The 19490-nt window shown below is 44.5% G+C and overlaps 1 protein-coding gene across 1 annotated transcript in view; it reads right to left on the bottom strand.

The window, feature by feature from the left end:
- LOC149459587 (uncharacterized) overlaps nucleotides 1-19490 on the bottom strand; it is a 68648-nt gene that overhangs the window by 44410 nt on the left and 4748 nt on the right. The window contains exons 2-5 of the mRNA XM_089680943.1: nucleotides 8943-9211; nucleotides 6698-6922; nucleotides 4872-4900; nucleotides 1253-1490 (exon numbers count right to left, since the gene is read on the bottom strand). Of these exons, the coding sequence (XP_089537069.1) occupies nucleotides 1253-1490; nucleotides 4872-4900; nucleotides 6698-6922; nucleotides 8943-9211 (761 nt within the window). The remainder of the gene's footprint in view (nucleotides 1-1252; nucleotides 1491-4871; nucleotides 4901-6697; nucleotides 6923-8942; nucleotides 9212-19490) is intronic.

Here is a 19490-nt window from a genome sequence, read left to right as displayed (position 1 = left end):
TGTACAGCAGAGGTATAAAGGGTAACTCCGGGCACAAATAAAATGTACACATAGGGTGCGGTCAGTCACTAGCATGAGCACAGCAGTTATTGTTTCTGAGTCTTATGAATCCATATATCATGACTTAAGATCCAGGATTTTTTCTCCCATTCCACTCAATAGGGACTCAGCTGAAGTTATTTTCATTAGTCTGTAAATCCTGGATGAGGCCATGGTTTAGGATCTAAGGTATGTAAGCAGCTATGGAGGGGGATCAGCACAGTTCAGCTTGGGGGTGATGGGTGGGAATGTGGATTTGCTAAAAGTTGTCATAAAGCTTCATCTGCCATTTGAAAACAATGCATTAACAGTGCTTTGGAAACCAACTTTACTTTTTTTTTTTAAAATTGAGTCCACTAAGTTAAAAAGAAAAAACAGCTCTGACTGCAATATGAACCTTCAATCTGGAGCTGTCCCTCACTGGGCCTCTTTTTCACCACCAGATGCTATCTGTCTCCTGGGTTGAATATTGCTCAGAACTATGGTGGAGTATGACTGCACAGCCAATTGATTGGGAGAAATAGTGACAGGGTGACATCACAGGACTATAATTAGGAAACATTCCCCCCCAATTGTGCTCCTGTGACGTCACCCTGTTACAGGAAGTGCCTGAACAAGCACCTCCATGGCAGGATCATCAGGGATTATTGGAATGAAAGATGCAGATTAGAAACATTGAAAACAACTTTTGAAATGGCATTAACATGTTACACCTATATGAGATGTTACTGATTGGGTTGCATCAATGTAAAGTGGCAGTAAACTCTTCTTTAGTACTTTCACCTGCAGGTGAGATGATAATAAAGCTTCCCTGTAGGTAAAATTAATATCTACTAAACGTGAACCATTTAGGAGATATTCGCTCTTTTTGAGAGCCGGTTCATGTGCTCTGAAGGAACGACATACCCATTCCATTCCTTCAGAGCACTGTGCCATGGCCAGGGACTCCGACATGCATGCTCAGGAGTGACGTCATCATGACTCGGCCTGTCAGACGGCCGGAGCTCATGAACCCAGAAGGAAGCCGTGATGATGGAATCCCTGTCAGCGGTGACAGCACCCCACTGGAGGGCTTCCTTTCAAGGTAAGTCCTTCATAGTGTGATAGTATGTGATGCATATTAGCACATCATGCCTTTACCTTGCAGGGGATTTTTTTCCTGGTTGCGGTTTCCTGCGGCATTAATAAATACGGGTATTATAATGTCTCTTACCAAGACGCCTTGTGTGCTCCTGTATCAGCTGAACATCTGCAGCATCTGTCTCATTGATTTGTCCTCTCTTGGTGAAGTACAAGATACTGAAGGTGCAGCTCTCAGTGTTGGTTGGGTCATTGGTGATCTTAAAATGTTTGACATCTGATACATGATCCTTGAAATGATGTGAATGAAGCAGTTTTGTTATCCAGGAATAATCATCATTCGTTGATCTGGAGAAGATTGCATGTCTGCCCTTAAATAAAATGAAGAAATGAACATACAAATATTTCCATGTATGCAAAGCTATTGGTACCACTGTATGAAAGATAAATAAAGTGGGAGAATGAGCTTTGCTGATTGGAGAACTCTAGTTCTGACTCAGCAGGGGGCGTGTCAGACCTCAGCAGAGAGACCACGGCTTCCAAACAGAAATCAAAGGTCCCTCTCTGTTGAATGCTGCAGGGGACAGGCTTTGCTACTCAGGCTGGGGTTGCCACCTGTCCAGGATTCACCCACACAGTCCAGGTTTTGAATCATGTGTCTGGGTTTCAGTCCACCAGATTATACCAATGGTGGGCGTGGCTTATAGGTAAAGGGTTAAATAGAGTCTGAACCTACTATATTATACACAGCAGACATATAACAGATTCCTCGTACCCACAAATGATACTTGAATTACTGTGCTGCAAGTAAGGCTCTCACAGACACACATACACTTCAGGACAAATGATCGTCTTTTAATTTAAATGTTCCATTTCATTCCATTACATTTGTTTCTGAAGCTGGATTCTTTCCCAGATACACAGAATATAACTGGATACAAACATTTATAGGTAACATTGATCCAGGGAATATCCAAATGCCTCTCAGGAGATCAAGAAAGAATATTTTACCCTGCAGGAGCCAATTGGATCGTGCTTTGCTGGGATTTTTGCCCTCCTCTGGATCAGTTGAGGATATAGGATTATAATTTTGTTTGGTTGAATTAGATGGACTTTTGTCTTTTTTCAGCCAGACTAACTATGTATTTTGTTTGAGCTTATCTTAAAGAAGAAACTCTGTAAAAAAGTTGGGAATTATTTATGAACCAGCAATGTTTGAGGTGATTGTAGCCATATTAATGAAGCATGTAATGTATAACAAAGTGTATAGAGTGCAGAATGACGGGACGTGGGAAAGGTTACATGTAGAGTAACACACAGGAGGGTGGGGGTGGACTAGGCAACATAAAGTGCAGCATGCAAGATGAAGTGGCTTGGAATCATAGATGCACAACACGGAATACGGAATGAGTCGGTGTAGAATAGGGAATGTACAGTGCAGAGTACGGAATGGGTCAGTGTAGAATAGGGAATGTACAGTGCAGAGTACAGAATGAGTCGGTGCAGAATAGGGAATGTACAGTGCAGAGTACGGAATGAGTCGGTGTAGAATAGGGAATGTACAGTGCAGAGTACAGAATGAGTCGGGGTAGAATAGGGAATGTACAGCGCAGAGTACGGAATGAGTCGGTGCAGAATAGGGAATGTACAGTGCAGAGTACAGAATGAGTCGGGGTAGAATAGGGAATGTACAGCGCAGAGTACGGAATGAGTTGGTGTAGAATAGGGAATGTACAGTGCAGAGTACGGAATGAGTCGGTGTAGAATAGGGAATGTACAGTGCAGAGTACGGAATGAGTCGGTGTAGAATAGGGAATGTACAGTGCAGAGTACGGAATGAGTCGGTGTAGAATAGGGAATGTACAGTGCAGAGTACGGAATGAGTCGGTGTAGAATAGGGAATGTACAGTGCAGAGTACGGAATGAGTCGGTGTAGAATAGGGAATGTACAGTGCAGAGTATGGAATGAGTCGGTGTAGAATAGGGAATGTACAGTGCAGAGTATGGGATGAGTCGGTGTAGAATAGGGAATGTACAGTGCAGAGTACGGAATGAGTCGGTGTAGAATAGGGAATGTACAGTGCAGAGTACGGAATGAGTCGGTGTAGAATAGGGAATGTACAGTGCAGAGTATGGGATGAGTCGGTGTAGAATAGGGAATGTACAGTGCAGAGTACGGAATGAGTCGGTGTAGAATAGGGAATGTACAGTGCAGAGTACGGAATGAGTCGGTGTAGAATAGGGAATGTACAGTGCAGAGTATGGGATGAGTCGGTGGCATCAAGACATACACAATGTGGTCAACATGCAGCATCTTGACACTGGGACACATCTCCTTGATCCAGATCAGCTCTCAGGTTGCAGAAGGGACCCCACAGAAGCTTTCTGCACAGCTGTGATCTTCAACTGTGGTGGCCATCTCATCTGGGGTCTGGGGCTCTGACTTGGCCACCCACCGGTGCAGCTCCTTAGAAACCCCTGGTAGAAGCAGGTCCATGGCAACTTGCTCCACAATCTGAGTGGGGGTCATCTCCTCAGGCTTGGAGTAGGTAGTAGTCTTAGAGTAGGTGCATGAACCCAGCTCTCCAAGCCAGCCAAGGTAAGAGTCACTTCCAGCCTGCCTAGTATTATCACCTTTAGCAAATTATAATCTCTTGCATGTTCTGGTGAAAACTCCTCCTACAAGCTGTAACCGGTGCTCTGATGGACACTGATAGAAGTCACAAGACTGCTACATACTGCTGATGAAAAAAGGTATTTAGCAGTTTATTTAAAAGTTTACTAAAATAATTGCATTTCCATATTCTGTGTACTGTGGGAGAGCGGATATAGTGAATGCAGGGTCCAGGGAGAGCGGATATAGTGAATGCAGGGTCCGGGGAGAGCGGATATAGTGAATGCGGGGTCCGGGGAGAGCGGATATAGTGAATGCAGGGTCCGGGGAGAGCGGATATAGTGAATGCAGGGTCCGGGGTTTAGTAACACTTTAAGTCCTGCTAGATCCCTTCAGGCCGGCCCCTTTTGCAGGTATAGGTATGTAAAACATTAAAAATAAGTGTCTATACTATTTAAAACCCAGAAATACACTTCTCACCCTGCTCTGCACATGCTCAGTTGCTCTCTATTGTTTGACACTGTGCTGAAAAATCAGAGCCACTAGAGACTGATCTGCTGACAGCCTAAAGATTTATTGCTGTTCAGGGGCTCTGAGCTTCAGCAAAATGATTATCTCCAGCAAGAAGAAACAGGAGAAATGCTGGAGGCAATTTACAGCTCCCACTGATTTTGGTGGCATAATTATTAATGTGGAAGGTATGTTCCTTACTAAAGAACATTATTTTTGATCACGTTGTTATGGATAAAGTTGTTGTCTAGGGAACACTAAAAGAGTTACTTATCTGCTCCTCCATGCCACTAGACCAGTCCCCACAGCGTCTTCTCCCCAATGTTCCACCTGTCTAAGGTCCTTACAGTCATCAAGACCAGCGCAGGGTCCATAGCCCAACACCGGACAAGACGATGCTGAGGGACAGTCCACTGCCAGAGCATGGGGGGGACACTATCTGCCAGGGAGCGAAGGATCAAGTAAGTAAAAAAAGTGCTTTTTCTTTCCCTTAGTTTAAGCAAACAATTAACACTTGTACTGCAGGTGAATCTCCACATTTTAATGTTTCCTGGATGTGGGCTTTAAACTATGTTTTGGGAGAATCACACCCTTGGTCACAAATTATCATTGCATATCTATTCCTTACCTTCATTAAGTTCTTTTCGTGGTTTTTCTCTGAAAGAATAAAAGACAAATATGAGACATTGTGGAAAGACACCTTCAGAAGCAGAGTTCAGCCAAGGCAGTCTCTCTACATCTGACAGGGGCCCTTTAGGTGTTTGGTGGAAATGTGAGGATAACCCCCTCCATTGGTACATACTCCCTATACAAAGACCACGCCTGGTTCTTTCCCAAAAGGTACCGAGGCCGCCAGCCACCCAAGCAACAGTCCAATCACTCCGGCTCCAATAAACAGTCAAGGGGCTGTCTTTTTGTGATTTATCGTTTGTATAACTTGTAATAGGGAGAGGGGTTACAAGCTGTACAAAACCATCGCACAGAGTAGGTAAGTATAGACATGGTTGTAATATTTTAACAATAAAAATTGTACCTTTACAATCACTTTAAGGCCTCACAGCTGGGGACCATGAGGTAAGTCTCTTTGGCATTCAATCTTCTCCTTTGTAATTGTGAATATTGAACAGTCTAAGGCCTCACATCTGGGGACCATGAGGCAGGTTTTTGGCCATCTGGTTACCTTGCACCCGTGCACAGTTACTGGTACCCAGTGCATCATCCAGTACACAGTCTCAAGGATGAATTTAGGGTCACTACTCGCAAGTCCCCAGGACATATGTGTCAGGGCAGGGGCCGAGGAACGGACAGGCAGGGCTAACAATGTAACGCACTGGCTGACGACAACCACCACCCACAGACCAAAGTCCCTCAGGGCGCGGAGTCTAAGTCCCAGGCTGCCCTTCACCAGGGCCCCTGATGGTGGGGATGGACTTGACACAGCCAGGAACCAGGTCGCGGCCCCCGAGACACCTCAGCTGCGGTAATGGCCGCCGCCAATGGCGTGTAGCTGGTGGAAGAGACAAAAGAGTAGTCAGACAGGCCGGGTCAACAACAACAGGACAAAACAGTACAGGACAGCAGACGAGAATCACAGGTCACGAGCCGGGTTCAGCCACAGAGGGTCAGATCAAAGGAGAATACAAAGAATAGTCAAGTCACAAGCCGAATCAGATACCAGGAGAGTCACGAGAGTCAGAACAGAGTAATAGCAACACCAAGACACAAGTGCAAAGAGCATGTGCGGGCCACAGGCTTATATGTCATTAGCCACACCCCTCTGGGGGATGGACCTCAGAGACCTGAAGGCATAAAAGGATTCCCACCATGCACAGCAGAATTCCAAGATGGACGCCAGCACATGGAGTAAGATAACCTCAGGGAAAAGGTAAGACCTTGACAATATGCCACCTCCCAGGTTCCTGCAGGCACAACCCAATGAAAGAGATAGCACCTCTCAGGACCAGATCCCTTAATGGTGTGGTTCTGGAGGTAGTTCTAAGCAAAGTCAATTTAATCCTTTATTCCTGGTACCTCCAAGGCCTTCTAGAGCAGCTGTGAGTCCACAGCAGAAGCTCCTGCACCTCTGGAACCCTCCTGGGGAGAAGGAACCCTGATCTCCAATGTCTCAGATCATTTATCTCAATTCCAACCCCTAATAGGCACTCCTCCCCAGGGATTGGCTGGAACACAATAGACATTCAGATTAGTTGATTTGAATTTCCCAACCTAAGCTCTAGAAATGCCTTTCAGAGGCAGGAGGAAGCAGTCATAGTCCCAGCCTGTGAGACTGAATAGAACAGAACGAACAATTACTGGTTCCTTGATTGCAGAAGGAGTCAAAAACTAAATTTACCCAGCATCCTGCACTAGGAGGGTGCTACATAATATTCATACAAACCCAATGTATTTATAGGAGGATAATAGAGGAATAAATGACTGAAATGTCTCCATTACCTGAAGCCTCCTTTAGGATGTGGTGGATGTGTCGGAGTTTATTGGCCATTCTTCTCTCCACTGATAGAGGGTTTATTTTATGTTTAGTCAGATATTCCATTTCTTCTTTGCTCAGGGTCAGGAGTTCACAGTCCGGGTATTCCCCCTCCATCCATCGGGCTATAATCTGTCTCTCCGAATTTATATCTTTCACATCACTTATCACAACTTTTATGTTTCCTGGACCTACAGAGTAGACAAGACTATAAACTAGACAATACATGTAAGAACCTTCCAAGCATACTGTAGCTCTAAAGAGATGGTCAACAAAACACAATTCCTACATTCAACTGTTATAGTAAAAACATAGTAGATTGTACAATCAGACTGAAGTGTGTGTGTCTGGCTGTACTCTCCATTCACAAATGTGTTATCCCTTCCTTTCTGCAATCATTTTTTTGTATTATTCCTCAGCACAATGCCGTGAATACATTATTAAATCTTCATAGCAGACCCAAAGCGCCTGGTACAGATAGGGGGGGAGGGGACAGTTTTTTTCATCATTTGTAATTGCTGGCATGTTTCGTTTCATTCAGCTGTCAGTGGGACACCCGGAGTTATCCGTTGTTAAGTACACCGCGGCTGGCTTCCTCAACAACCAGCTACCGTGCGATAAATTACCGCAATACAGATATTTTACATCCAAATTCTTAGTGAATTGCACATTTGCAAAACATTTACCGCATGCGTTATTTTACTGTATTTTTTCAGTCGTTATTCAGCTCTTAGTGAATTGGCCCCAATAACACAATCCTAAAACAAATTAGAATTGTTTGCAGCACTGAGCCAGAAATAATTAGCACTCCGAAACATCACAACCCATAATCCATAAACCCCACAATCATACAGTGCATGTAACACGTTCCCAAAGGTGAACCTATCCTTTAATCAGTTTCATGTCATCCCATAACAGATGTACTGCTGCAGTGCGACTCCGCTGCACCTCCCTACCCTCACCGCTATTGGCTGCTGAGGCTGTCAATCACCAGGTGCCAGCCAACAATGCCCTGCGCTAAAGCTGAGGGGAGAGATGTGAGTGTAAACAACACGGATCTCTCTCCTGTCAGCAAGGACCTGCTGCTTTGTATTGCTCTGCACAGCATGTCTCCCTAGTAAAGCACACATAGTACACAGTGCAAGCACAACACACTGTTATCCCTTTATCACCCCAACATGTTAACCCCTTCCTCCCCAGTGTCAGTAGTACAGTGTCAGTGCTTTTTGTCAGTGGCACCAAGTCAGTTCCCCCCAGTGTCAGAATGCTGTCCCGCTATAAGTCGCTGATCGCCGCCATTACTAGTATAAAAAAAAAATTCCAGTATATATACCCGCCATTGGTAGACGCTATAACTTTCACGTAAACCGATTAAATTACACGTATTGGGATTTTGTTTGGCAAAGACATGGAGCAGAATACATTTTGTCCCTCCCCCCATCTCTTCCTTTTCAACATTCTGGATTTACAACAGCTTTCTATCTCACTGACAATGGTCACCAGGACAGATAGAGAGGATGGATCTCTTCAGTGGGGACACAGCCAGCAATAATACTCAGCAGAGGATCTAACCCTTCTCTGACCTCCTGCTCTCTAGCTCCCTTGTCTCCTCCTCCCATGCTTGTCTCCAGGACTTCTCCAGAGCTTCCCCCATCCTCTGGAACTCTCTACCCCAATCTGCCTATCTCCTACTTTTAGGCGATCCCTGAAAACCTCTCTCTTCAGGGAAGCCTATCCTCCCTTCAGCTAATAACTGAATCTTCTATTCCTCCTATCAGTTCATCCCCCACAGTTATTACCTTTTGTACCACCAGCCCCTCCCTCCTAGATTGTAAGCTCCCAGGATCAGGCCCTCCTAACCCTCTTGTATTGAACTGTATTGTAGCTGTTTTGTGTCCCTTTATATTGTAAAGTGCTGAGCAAACTGTTGGCACCATAAATCCTGTATAATAATAATATAAATCCTGTATAATAATAATAATAATATAAATCCTGTATAATAATAATAATAAATCACAATGAAGTTTTCCTCACACATACATCTCATACAATCCGGGATCTCTGATGTGAAAGGAGACTCTGCATATCACAATATTTATACATCAGCTATCATATGATCCTACAATGGGCACTGGTCTGTGGAGCCGTTCAGGGTGGATCCAGAATCCAGGAGATCCCTTTCTCATCTGGGACTCCGTATGACTCACTTACCACGTTTACTTCTGTAGTAATCCAGGAAATCCTTCATATCAGACAGATCCGGCAGAGGGGTCCCTGCAGAGTATGGGTGATAGAGAACAATGACTCTATCAAGGAAAGATTCCCAGATTCTTTCTGTGAGATAAGATGTGTTGAACACAGACCCAGACTGAAAGGATGAAGTTTCTGATAGAAGCGATAATATCTGTGACACATCGGTGTCAGGGTCCTGTATGAAGACAATCAGCCACTTTCTGCTCTCCTGCCCACTCGTCATATCACTGAAACAACACAGAGGAGAAGAAGTGAGAAGATCGATGTGATTTGTTATATACAGTATACATATAAAAGTGATATAAAGAAATGCTGTATACAGATCCTGGGTGACATTCAGGACGGACCTCTCTCTGTAACGTCATGATGTCTATTTATGGGACTGAGGACCGCCAGTCCTGAATGTGCCATAGGGGCGCTCATGGGCCACTGCCTAGGGCAGCAGGTTAGAGGGGTAAGTCCAGGACATGACATGTGATGTGTTCTCTTATTACTTTGCTTCCCTCTTCTGTTCTCCTCTGGACATTTGTGGATAAATTCAGCAAGATAATCACTCATGGAAGGCGGTAGAGGGGATATCAGGATGAGTCACAAGACTCATTACAGTTCAAGTAACATGAAAAAGTGTCTCTGCAACTATATATGATCCCAGGCTTCCTCCAACACTTCATTCTGATGGTAATTTGCCAAAATATTCACATGACAGTTGTCAGTAAGCAACAATCCCTGTCAGTAAATGTTTTGCTCATGGTCAGTGGAAGATATTTGTTGGTGTTGGTGGTCTTCTCTGTGATATCTCATCCCTCCGCTGTACAACAATCAGTCTAACACAGGCTGCTTCCTGACAACCCTTGTACTGAATGATCTCCCGATACATCCAATACAGTTCAAATATGAGGTATATGATCTCCATGTATAATACATAAGGGGGATATGATCTCCATGTATAATACATAAGGGGGGGGGGATATGATCTCCGTGTATAATACATAAGGGGGGGGGGGGGGATATGATCTCCGTGTATAATACATAAGGAGGGATATGATCTCCATGTATAATACATAAGGGGGGGGGGGGGATATGATCTCCGTGTATAATACATAAGGAGGGATATGATCTCCATGTATAATACATAAGGGGGGATATGATCTCCATGTATAATACATAAGGGGGATATGATCTCCATGTATAATACATAAGGGGGGATATGATCTCCATGTATAATACATTAAGGGGGGATATGATCTCCATGTATAATACATAAGGGGGGATATGATCTCCATGTATAATACATAAGGGGGGATATGATCACCATGTATAATACATAAGGGGGGGATATGATCACCATGTATAATACATAAGGGGGGATATGATCTCCATGTATAATACATAAGGGGGGGATATGATCTCCATGTGTAATACATAAGGGGGGATATGATCTCCATGTATAATACATAAGGGGGGATATGATCTCCATGTATAATACATAAGGGGGGATATGATCTCCATGTATAATAAATAAGGGGGGATATGATCTCCATGTATAATACATAAGGGGGGATATGATCTCCATGTATAATACATAAGGGGGGATATGATCTCCATGTATAATACATAAGGGGGGATATGATCTCCATGTATAATACATAAGGGGGGGATATGATCTCCATGTATAATACATAAGGGGGGGATATGATCTCCATGTATAATACATAAGGGGGGGATATGATCTCCATGTATAATACATAAGGGGGATATGATCTCCATGTATAATACATAAGGGGGGATATGATCTCCATGTATAATACATAAGGGGGGGATATGATCTCCATGTGTAATACATAAGGGGGGATATGATCTCCATGTATAATACATAAGGGGGGATATGATCTCCATGTATAATACATAAGGGGGGATATGATCTCCATGTATAATACATAAGGGGGATATGATCTCCATGTATAATACATAAGGGGGGGATATGATCTCCATGTATAATACATAAGGGGGGATATGATCTCCATGTATAATACATAAGGGGGGGATATGATCACCATGTATAATACATAAGGGGGGATATGATCACCATGTATAATACATAAGGGGGGGATATGATCACCATGTATAATACATAAGGGGGATATGAGCTCCATGTATAAATACATAAGGGGGGATATGATCACCATGTATAATACATAAGGGGGGATATGATCTCCATGTATAATACATAAGGGGGGATATGATCTCCATGTATAATACATAAGGGGGTGATATGAGGGGGGGATATGATCTCCATGTATAATACATAAGGGGGAATGTGATCTCCATGTATAATACATAAGGGGGGATATAATCTCCATGTATAATACATAAGGGGGGATATGATCTCCATGTATAATACATAAGGGGGTGATATGAGGGGGGGATATGATCACCATGTATAATACATAAGGGGGGATATGATCTCCATGTATAATACATAAGGGGGGATATGATCTCCATGTATAATACATAAGGGGGGATATGATCTCCATGTATAATACATAAGGGGGGATATGATCTCCATGTATAATACATAAGGGGGTGATATGAGGGGGGGATATGATCTCCATGTATAATACATAAGGGGGAATGTGATTTCCATGTATAATACATAAGGGGGGGTATGATCACCATGTATAATACATAAGGGGGTGATATGATCTCCATGTATAATACATAAGGGGGTGATATGATCTCCATGTATAATACATAAGGGGGTGATATGATCTCCATGTATAATACATAAGGGGGGATATGATCTCCATGTATAATACAGAAGGGGGATATGATCTCCATGTATAATACATAAGGGGGGGATATGATCTCCATGTATAATACATAAGGGGGATATGATCTCCATGTATAATACATAAGGGGGGATATGATCTCCATGTATAATATATAAGGGGGATATGATCTCCATGTATAATACATAAGGGGGGATATGATCTCCATGTATAATAAATAAGGGGGGATATGATCTCCATGTATAATACATAAGGGGGATATGATCTCCATGTATAATACATAAGGGGGGATATGATCTCCATGTATAATACATAAGGGGGGATATGATCTTCATGTATAATACATAAGGGGGTGATATGATCTCCATGTATAATACATAAGGGGGTGATATGATCTCCATGTATAATACATAAGGGGGGATATGATCTCCATGTATAATACATAAGGGGGGATATGATCTCCATGTATAATACATAAGGGGGGATATGATCTCCATGTATAATACATAAGGGGGGGATATGATCTCCATGTATAATACATAAGGGGGGGATATGATCTCCATGTATAATACATAAGGGGGGGATATGATCTCCATGTATAATACATAAGGGGGATATGATCTCCATGTATAATACATAAGGGGGGATATGATCTCCATGTATAATACATAAGGGGGATATGATCTCCATGTATAATACATAAGGGGGATATGATCTCCATGTATAATACATAAGGGGGATATGATCTCCATGTATAATACATAAGGGGGATATGATCTCCATGTATAATACATAAGGGGGGATATGATCTCCATGTATAATACATAAGGGGGGATATGATCACCATGTATAATATATAAGGGGGGATATGATCACCATGTATAATACATAAGGGGGGATATGATCTCCATGTATAATACATAAGGGGGGATATGATCACCATGTATAATATATAAGGGGGGATATGATCTCCATGTATAATATATAAGGGGGGATATGATCACCATGTATAATACACAAGTTGATCCAGAGAATATCTAAATTGCCTCTCGGAGGATCAGGAAGGAATATTTTCCCCAGCAGGAGTAATTTGGATCATGCTTTGCTGGGTTTTGCTTTCCTCTGGATCAGCTGTGGATATAGGATTATAACTTGTTTTATTTATTTATGTTTTTTTAAATGGTTGAACAGGATGGACGTTTGTCTTTTTTCAGCCAGACTAACTATGTAGCAATTGGGAGCAATTTGCAAAATGTCACTTTATGTTTGGAGCACTTATTATGAAGGACTGCACTGCTTGAAGCACTTGTAAAGGACTGCACTATGTATAAGGATTGCACTACTGAAAGCACTTGATGAAAATCACGCATTGTGTTGTAGGATTGCACAATGTGTTTATATAGTCATATGAAGGTATGTTTTGATATTTTACATTAACACAAATGACGGGACAGTGTGTAATATTGTTTACATGCAGGGAAGAGGGAGGTGTTGTGTAGTACCAAAGTGGTACCTTAATAATAAAGTACAGGGGGTCACTATGTGCACATTCACATGTAATAATTATTATGGACACCTTAGGCAAAGAGGGGGAGGTGTATTGTAGTGCTACACCAAAATATAAGATATTGGTTGACATATAGGCCCCTGTTTCAGGGAGATAAAAGGTGGTGTAATAGCAGCTGTGCTCATGTGCACCTGAGTGTTTTCCATCAGCACGGTATATAGCATTGGAACTCTACTCAGTGCCTCCATAGGTGTCCCTCTCTACACCCCACTCGAACTCCACTATGGGCTTTAATGATACCTCCCCCTGTCTTTTTTCGGCTGTGCTTCCACAAGCACTTCCTCTGAAATATTACCGGGGTCCCCCTGGACTTTCTATCCACCTGTCTGCTTCCTTGTTTCAGGTTCCTGGATTTCCTGACCTCCTGGACTTTCCTGACGCTTTAGGGCTACCAACCCCTTCCCTGTTACTCTTGGTAACTGAGTAGTCAGCGATTAACACCACATTAAACACCAGCTAGAAGTCCATCGGAGCACCACCAACAGTGCTTGCCGGTCTGAGCTGGGCAGACTTCCTTTGCTTCTCGCAGTACAGAAGAGGGCGCTATCATACTGGGGCCATCTACAAAACAGCAGTCCTAACTCATACCGCCATAAGGCCCTACTGACCAATAAGGACCAGTCAAAGCCCTGTGGCCTGCAACAACTCATCAGCGCCTTGTGTATCCCAAATGCCCAACAATCTGGCCTGACAAAATCTCAAATAAAAAACATAATGAATGATTCCCAAGAAAAATATGTTGAGAAATAGAGAACTGAAACAGCAAACTCAAAGAAACTGTTACCAATTACTGCAGAGAGACTACAAACTGGCCCTGTACCTGGAGGTCCTACAAGACCCCAAAGACAGACAGACCCTGAGCCGGTACAGACTGAGTGCCCACAGCCTGGAAATCAAAACAGGATGGTGCACACAGACCTATATGCACAGGGAGAGTAGTCTGTGCCAGCAATGTGACCAGGGAGTCCTGGAGGATGAGGACCACTTCCTGATACAGTGCCCCAAGTGCTCAGTGAGGGACACTCACTTCCAGGGACTCTCCGCTCTCATCCCGGACTTCACATTTATAGAAGAGAGGAGGAAACTCTAAATTCTACAGGGAGAAGAGTGTTGGTTATGTGTTAGAGAAGACACTGGTAGTGATGAGGCAGAATTCTGACTTTACTTGTGTGGCTTAAGTTGCAAACATACAGAGCACATTTCAGCAGGTTCTAATAGCAGACATGTTACTTCCTGAGAGAGAGAGATAGAGAAGCAGGAAGAGAGAGAACCAACAAGTTTTACACATATGCACAACTGTTAACCTTAGTGTACAGTGCCATCTACTGGTCAAGTGATATTAACACAGAATAATATATACAGTACATGCTGTTGCATTCCCAACAAAGAGGAGCCAATGGTGAAAATAGAGGGACATGAAACACAGAGGATTTAAAAATCCTTTACATGGACTCTTCCCCTGTTATTTTACCCCTTATCCCCTCCCCCTTTCCCATACAAAAATGTAATTTGATCCTGCCAATAAAAGAGAGAGAGAGAGAGAGAGAGGGAGAGAGAGAAGAGGGAGGGAGGGAGAGAGAGAAGAGGGAGGGAGGGAGAGAGAGAAGAGGGAGGGAGAAAAGAGGGGGAGAGAGAAATGTAGAGAGGGAGAGGAAGAGAACGAGGGGGGAGAGAAAGATAGAAGGAGAGAGGGGGGAGAGAGGCGGGGAGAGAGAGATGGAGAGGGGGCGAGAGAAAGTGGGTTAGAGAGAGAGGGTGAGAGAGAGAGAGAAAAATAGAGGAGGAGAGAGAGAGAGAGAGAGAGAGAGAGAGAGAGAGAGAGAGAGAGAGAGAGATGGAGAGAGGGGGGGAGGGAGAGAGAGAGAGAGAGGAGGGGAGAGAGGGGGAGAGGGAGAGAAAGAGAGAAGGAGATGGAGGAGGGGGAGTGAGAGAAAGAGTGGCTTAGAGAGAGAGGGTGGGAGAGGGAGAAAGAGAGAAGGAGAGGGGAGAGGGGAACATATAGAAAGGGAGAGAAGGGGATAGAGAGAGAAGGGGATAGAGAGAGAAGGGGATAGAGAGAGAAGGGGATAGAGAGAGAAGGAGAGAGATGAGGAGAGGGAGAGAGAGATGAGGAGAAAGAGATGAGGAGAGAGGGATGAGAGAGAGATGAGGAGAGGGAGAGAGAGATGGAGAGAAAGAGAGGAGAGGGGGGGGGGAGATGTAGAGAAAGAGAGGAGAGGGGGGGGGGGGAGAGATGTAGAGAAAGAGAGGAGAGGGGGGAGAGAGATGTAGAGAAAGAGAGGAGAGGGGGGAGAGAGATGTAGAGAAAGAGAGGAGAGGGGGGAGAGAGATGTAGAGAAAGAGAGGAGGGGGGGGGGAGAGATGTAGAGAGAGGAGAGGGGGGAAGGAGAGAGAGAGAGAGAGGAGAGGGGGGAATGAGAGAGAGAGAGAGAGGAGGGGAGAGAGATGTTGTGTGATTGTTCCCCTCCCCTCAGGATCCTCTCCTCCAGCCGCAGCCTCTCCTTACACTCCTGTCCTAGGAGCTGTGCTGTCCTGGATGTCTGCCCTCCGGCTCCTTGGTGATCTCGCTGCAAGCAGACCCAGAGGGAGGTGGGGTGGGGCTGGAGCATGGGGCAGCCATTGGGGGGGGGGATAAAAACACTGATCATCCAGAGGAATAGAAGTGGAGGACAAGTGACAGCTGGGTGGGTGTCAGCAGAGGCATACACAAAGGATCAGATAGAGATCAGCAGATATTGTGTGCTGGAGTTCCCGCACTTCACCAATGTGTGTATGTGAGCTCTCCCTGCCGTGGTCAGCTGTCTGCTATCAGATCATCACTGCTCACCTGGCTGCCTGCCCTATCTCTCTCCACTCTCCCTGAAGATCAGCCCTGGCGCCAGCCCTGGTCACCTGCCACATGAGTCCCTTCTTCTGGGGGAGGGGGGGTGGCAATGCTTACTTAAAAATTCCTCCATAGGCAAATGCCTTGTTTGCCTCCTGGTAAATATGCCCCTGGATCAAAGGGTTAGCTATGTACTTGGTGTACACTAGGTGGTGCTGGTACTATGGGAAGTGAAGAATCATGTTCCCAGCTGTGCAGGACACACGATCGATAATTCCCCCTGCCAGAACAGAGCTCTCTTCTTTCTCCTGCCTGACAATTTCTGGGTGCCGGCGAACATCAGTTCACTGGACTCACCTATTGGCTTCTTCTGTGAGTGTTCCCAGCAGAAACGAGTCACCGCTGGCGCACTCCCCCTATGGTTGAAGTGCTAAATCATGTATATACACGTGACTTAGCACAGGAGGGCCACCCTGTAGCAGTACATCTGCAATAGTGTGGTCTTAAAATGGTTAATGTCCAGGAGGCAGAATCCTTCTCTATTATGTAATTGGCTCTTGATCGTGAGACCATCCTGCTGACTCCTGATCAGAAGCTGTGGCTGAGAGCCATTGGTAACTGCTTGACCAGTGTGCTGGGATTTTGCTGTCAGCACACAACTTCAGGCCACCATGGACATATATTTGTGGCGGCTGAGCGTTAAACCCAACTTTTCGGGGTGCATCCGCCGCAATCCAAGATGGCGGACACATGAAGGGTAAGCTCCGCTGACCCTCAGCCTTCACAGACCTTCCGCTAACGGGAGACAATACAGTAACAATACAGTTCAATACAAGAGGGATTTGAGGGCCCTGATCCTGGGAGCCTACAATCTAGGAGGGAGGGGCTAGTGGTACAAAAAGGTAGTAACTGTGGGGGATGGACTGGTTGGAAGAGTAGAAGATTCCAGTATTAGCTGAAGGCAGGATAGGCTTCCCTGAAGAGAGAGCTTTCAGAGATCGCCTAAAAGTGAGCAGAGTAGGCGATAGTCTGATAAATTGGGGTAGAGAGTTCCAGAGGATGGGGGAGGCTCTGGAGAAGTCCTGGAGATGAGCATGGGAGGAGGAGGAAAGGGAGCTAGAGAGTAGGAGGTCTTGCAAGGAGCGGAGAGTACGGTTTGGGTGATATTTGGAGACAAGATTGGTGATGTAATTTGGGGCGGAGTTATAAATGGCTTTATACATTATTATTAGTGTTTTGAATTTTATCCGTTGGGCAACGGGAAGCCAGTGGAAGGATTGGCAGAGAGGGATGGAGGACACTGAGTGGAGGCCAGTGGAGGGATTGGCAGAGAGGGGTGGCAGATACAGAACGGTTAGTAAGGTGGATGAGTCTGGCAGCAGCATTCATGATAGACTGAAGAGGGGATAGCCTGCGATGAGCTCGGCCAATGAGGAGGGAGTTACAATAGTCAAGGCGAGATATAACAAGGGAGTGAATTGGTTGCTTAGTGGTTTCCGAGGTTAGGAATGGGCGTATCTTGGAGATGTTGCGGAGGTGAAGTCTACGCAATTTTGTCAGTGATTGGATTTGGGGTTGAAAGGACAGATGGGAGTCTAGGATTACATGGCATGAGGGGAGGGACTGATGATTGTGTTATTGATCTTCATGGAGAAGTCATCTATCCTCCGGTGTGCGGCTGACCCTTCTTCCTATTGCATCATATGTGGTGGCGAGCCAGAGCCTGCACCTGTTGTGGATTGAATTGGATGGTTTGCTTAAGCGGTATACCTTGTTCTTTGGATCACTTCTTTACTAGGCCTGCATCCCTGGCCTCGAGTAGTTGCGGCGGTCCGAGTGAGTGCTTTGGAGGATCCACTGAAGTGGAGGGGACAGACATAGACGCCCCTGCTGCTCTGCATCCCATCCCAGTGGTCCCCTCTCTGATGGTGGATATCCTGGAGGACAAACTGCAAGTATTCATACACAATATCACCTGCACTATCTCTGCCGAAATTGGGAAACTGGCTCAGGAGCTTAGGGGGGAGATTACCAAATTGGAAGACTGCACAGACCACCTTGAGTAAACGTTTGATCAATTGGTGCAATATGTACATGTCATGGAAGAGGATAATGTGAACCTGTTTAGTATGTTATATTAACTCCCAAATAATAACTCCCCAGTCATTTTTATAAATGTAATAATAACTCCCCTAGTTTTGAAGAAGCTAAATTACATAAAAGTTGAAAGTAAGAACTTAAATGAATATGCCTGATCTGTTAATATATACGTAAGAGTGTTAACAGGTTTTAATTATTGAAAGTTATCAATTAATTGGAGGATCAATTCTTTAAAGTGGCAAATTCTTTAAAACACCAAATTCCAAGTTATAAATGCACTCATTTGTTTAACAATAAACATTTAATTAAAAAATTGAATTTATTTTAGATAACTTACGCCTTTTTATGTTTGGGAGTTATTATTATTTGGGAGTTAATATAACATACTGCACCTGAAACACTCCATGTCTCAATTACAGCTCCAGGAGGAAGACCTGGAAAACAGGGAACACTCCAGAACAGAATATTCGTGTTTGTGGCATCTCTGAAATGGTCTCTGACTTCAGTGTAACTTGCTGTCTCTGTTTACCACCCTGGCCCCCAAGGTTCCAGATGTTGATTGGCGCATGGGCCAGGCCCATAGGTCATTAGGCCTAAAACCTCCTGAAGGCACTAGTCCCAGAGATGTTATCATTCATTTTCACTACTTTGACAGCAAAGAAGCTCTGCTGTCCTCTACTCACAACAAGTCCTCCCTGGAATTCAAAGGAAACAAGCTTCAAATTTTCAGTAATTTATCTCCAATCACCTTGGTAAAAAAGATGTGTCTTGAAGCCAGTCACCACTCATCTCCAGCAACAACGTATAGCTTACCAGTGGGAATTTCCTTTCAAGCTAGTTGTCTCCAAAGATGATGCCCAAGTCATACTCCATGACCTGCATGAAGCAGACTCCTTCTTTAAACAGCTGGGACTCCCTCCCCTATCGGAAGAGACCTTTCTACAGCCTCCTACACCATCCAGGCTTTCTGCTACTCCACACAAGACCTGGACACCCACTAAACCTGGGAAGAAGAGATTTCCTCGCACTCATCAACGTCCCCACCTTGCTGGTTTGGTGGACCCCACCACCTGATTCTTTAATGTATCAGGTTCCCCACCCTTTTAATTGAGATTCTATATCCCCATGTGTGCCTTAGCAATTTTCCTTATTGATGTGTCCTGATTACAACTGCCATGTGAATTACTGAGGTAGGCACCTGCTGGTTAGGGTCAGCTGCCGTGTTG

The sequence above is a fragment of the Staurois parvus genome, unplaced genomic scaffold (assembly GCF_062004578.1).
Source record: "Staurois parvus isolate SC_StPar_1 unplaced genomic scaffold, SC_StPar_1.0 ptg000254l, whole genome shotgun sequence".
In the NCBI taxonomy this organism is placed as follows: Eukaryota; Metazoa; Chordata; class Amphibia; order Anura; family Ranidae; genus Staurois; species Staurois parvus.
This window is presented reverse-complemented; position numbering and strand designations above follow the sequence as displayed.